This window comes from Chiloscyllium plagiosum, unplaced genomic scaffold (genome assembly GCF_004010195.1).
Source record: "Chiloscyllium plagiosum isolate BGI_BamShark_2017 unplaced genomic scaffold, ASM401019v2 scaf_8714, whole genome shotgun sequence".
NCBI classification, from domain to species: domain Eukaryota; kingdom Metazoa; phylum Chordata; class Chondrichthyes; order Orectolobiformes; family Hemiscylliidae; genus Chiloscyllium; species Chiloscyllium plagiosum.
Genome location: NW_025209730.1, coordinates 2,793 through 5,292, shown reverse-complemented (window position 1 = coordinate 5,292; position 2,500 = coordinate 2,793). Strand labels below are relative to the sequence as shown.

The window sequence follows — 2,500 nt, the reverse complement described above, 5'->3', positions numbered from 1 at the left end:
AGGCATTTGGATGGGTATATGAATAGGAAGGATTTGGAGGGATATGGGCCGGGTGCTGGCAGGTGGGACTAGATTGGGTTGGGATCTGGTCGGCATGGACGGGTTGGACCGAAGGGTCTGTTTCCGTGCTGTACATCTCTATGACTCTATGACAGACTTTGGGGAGTCAGGAGGGGAGTTACTCGCTGAGGGATTCCCAGCCTCTGACCTGTTCCTGTAGGTACTGTGTTTCTGTGGTGGGTCCAGTTGAGTTTCTGATTAATAGTAACCCCCAGGATATTGATAGTGGGGGATATCAGTGATGGTAACACCATTGAATGTTAAGGGCGGTGGTTAGAGTGTCTCTTATCGGTGATGGTCACTGTCTGGCCTTTGTGTGGCCTGAATGTTTCTTGTCACTTGTCGACCCAAGTCTGGGGATTGTCCAGATCTTGTTACATTTGGACACGGACTGCTTCAGTATCTGAGGAGCCGTGAATGGTCCTGAACACTGTGCAATCATTGGCGGACATCCCCAATTCTGACCTTAGGGTGGAGGGAAGGTCATTGATGAAGCAGCTGAAGATGATTGGGCCTAGGACAGTACCCCCTGAGGGAGTCCTGCAGCGATGGCCTGGAGCTGAGATGACTGACCTCCAACAACCACAACCATCTTCCTGTGTGCCAGATAGGACTCCAGCCAGGAGAATCTTCGCCCCCGATACCCTTTGATCCCATAGAACAATCCAGCGCAGAACAGGCCCTTCGGCCCTCGAAGTTGCGCCGACCTGCGAACTATTCTCAGCTCCTTCCCCCTATACTATCCCATCATCATCCATGTGCTTATCCAAGGATTGTTTAAATCTCCCTAATGTGGCTGGGTTAACTACATTGGCAGGTAGGGCATTCCACACCCAGACCACTCTCTGAGTCAAGAACCTGCCCATGACATCTGTCTTAAATCTATCACCCCTCAATTTGTAGTTATACCCCCCTCGTACAAACTGACGTCATCATCCTAGGAAAACGTCTTTCACTATCTACCTATCTAATCCTCTGATCGTCTTGTATGTCTCTATCTTGTATTTCCGCTGATGGGTGAGTGCCGAACCAGAGGACACAGCTTAAAAATACGGGGTAGACCATTTAGGACAGAGATGAGGAGAAACTTCTTCACCCAGAGAGTGATGGCTGTGTGGAATGCTCTGCCCCAGAGGGCAGTGGAGGCCCAGTCTCTGGATTCATTTAAGAAAGAGTTGGATAGAGCTCTCAAAGATAGTGGAATCAAGGGTTATGGAGATAAGGCAGGAACAGGATACTGATTAAGGATGATCAGCCATGATCATTTTGGATGGTGGTGCTGGCTCGAAGGGCAGAATGGCCTACCCCTGCACCTATTGACTATCAAATCCCCTCTTAGCCTTCTCTCCAATGAGAACAGGCTCAAATCTGTCAGCCTTTCCTCATAAGACCTTCCCTCCAGACCAGGCAACATCCTGGTAAATCTCCTCTGCCCCTTTTCCAAAGCTTCCACATCCTTCCTGTAGTGGGGCGACCAGAACTGTACACAATATTCCAAGTGCGGCCATAACTCAATCCCACTACCAATAAAACCGAACACACCGAATGCCTTCTCAACAGCACTGTCCACCTGGGAGGCAACTTTCAGGGATCTATGTACATGGACTCCAAGATCCCTCTGCACATCCACACTACCAAGAACCTTTCCATTGACCCAGTACTCTGCCTTCCTGTTATCCTTCCCAAAATACATCACCTCACATTTAGCTGCGTTGAACTCCAGTTTTGCCCCAGGGTCCTTCATGCCATACCCGGTCACATGCAGCCTGGATGTCAAATTCCCCTCTGGAGTTCAGCTCTTTAATCCGCGTTTGAGCCGAGGCCAGAACGAGGTTCAGGAGCCGTGCGGCCCAGGCGGAGCCCAAACTGGGATCAATAGGATGGAACAACTTGACGGGAAACCCGGGGGAAGAGGGAGGCTTCCCCCCCCCCGTTGCGGAGCTGGGCATGTCGTGTTGGGTTGTGGGGATGTCTTCTCTCTGTCCAGCATTAACTGACTGGGACCTGAACTGTGTGCCTGATCTAGGTGGGCCTTTACTCTGATCATCATCTCCTCATACACAGCAAACCTTGCTGCCTTCCTGACAGTGCAGAGGATGGAGGTCCCCATCGAATCTGCTGACGACCTCGCTGACCAAACCAACATCGAGTATGGCACCATCCATGGAGGATCCACCATGACATTTTTCCAGGTATTGGGACCCAGAATGCTTTGGTATCATCTGAATCACAGGTGGAGGGGACTCTGAGGGTTTGACCACTGGGACCCTTCCCTCAATGTAGCTGCCCTTTGCCCTCGCAATGAAATGGGTGAGCTAAAACGAGGGACGTTATGGTCCAGACCAGACCCCCTTCAAAATATTCTAGCCTTGACCCTAACCTTTTCTTATTTTTAAGGTAAATGTGAAGTGCTGTGTCCCAGATGCAATATGATTGATCA

General features: G+C 50.4%; 1 protein-coding gene across 1 annotated transcript in view; it reads left to right on the top strand.

Moving 5' to 3' along the window:
* The window catches only part of LOC122546819 (glutamate receptor ionotropic, kainate 5-like), a gene marked incomplete at its 3' end in the record, with an annotated part of 3,970 nt that extends 1,718 nt beyond the window's left edge, over window positions 1-2,252 (top strand). The window contains exon 2 of the mRNA XM_043685443.1: window positions 2,087-2,252. Within this exon, the coding sequence (XP_043541378.1) occupies window positions 2,087-2,252 (166 nt within the window). The remainder of the gene's footprint in view (window positions 1-2,086) is intronic.
* Window positions 2,253-2,500: the final 248 nt, after the last annotated feature.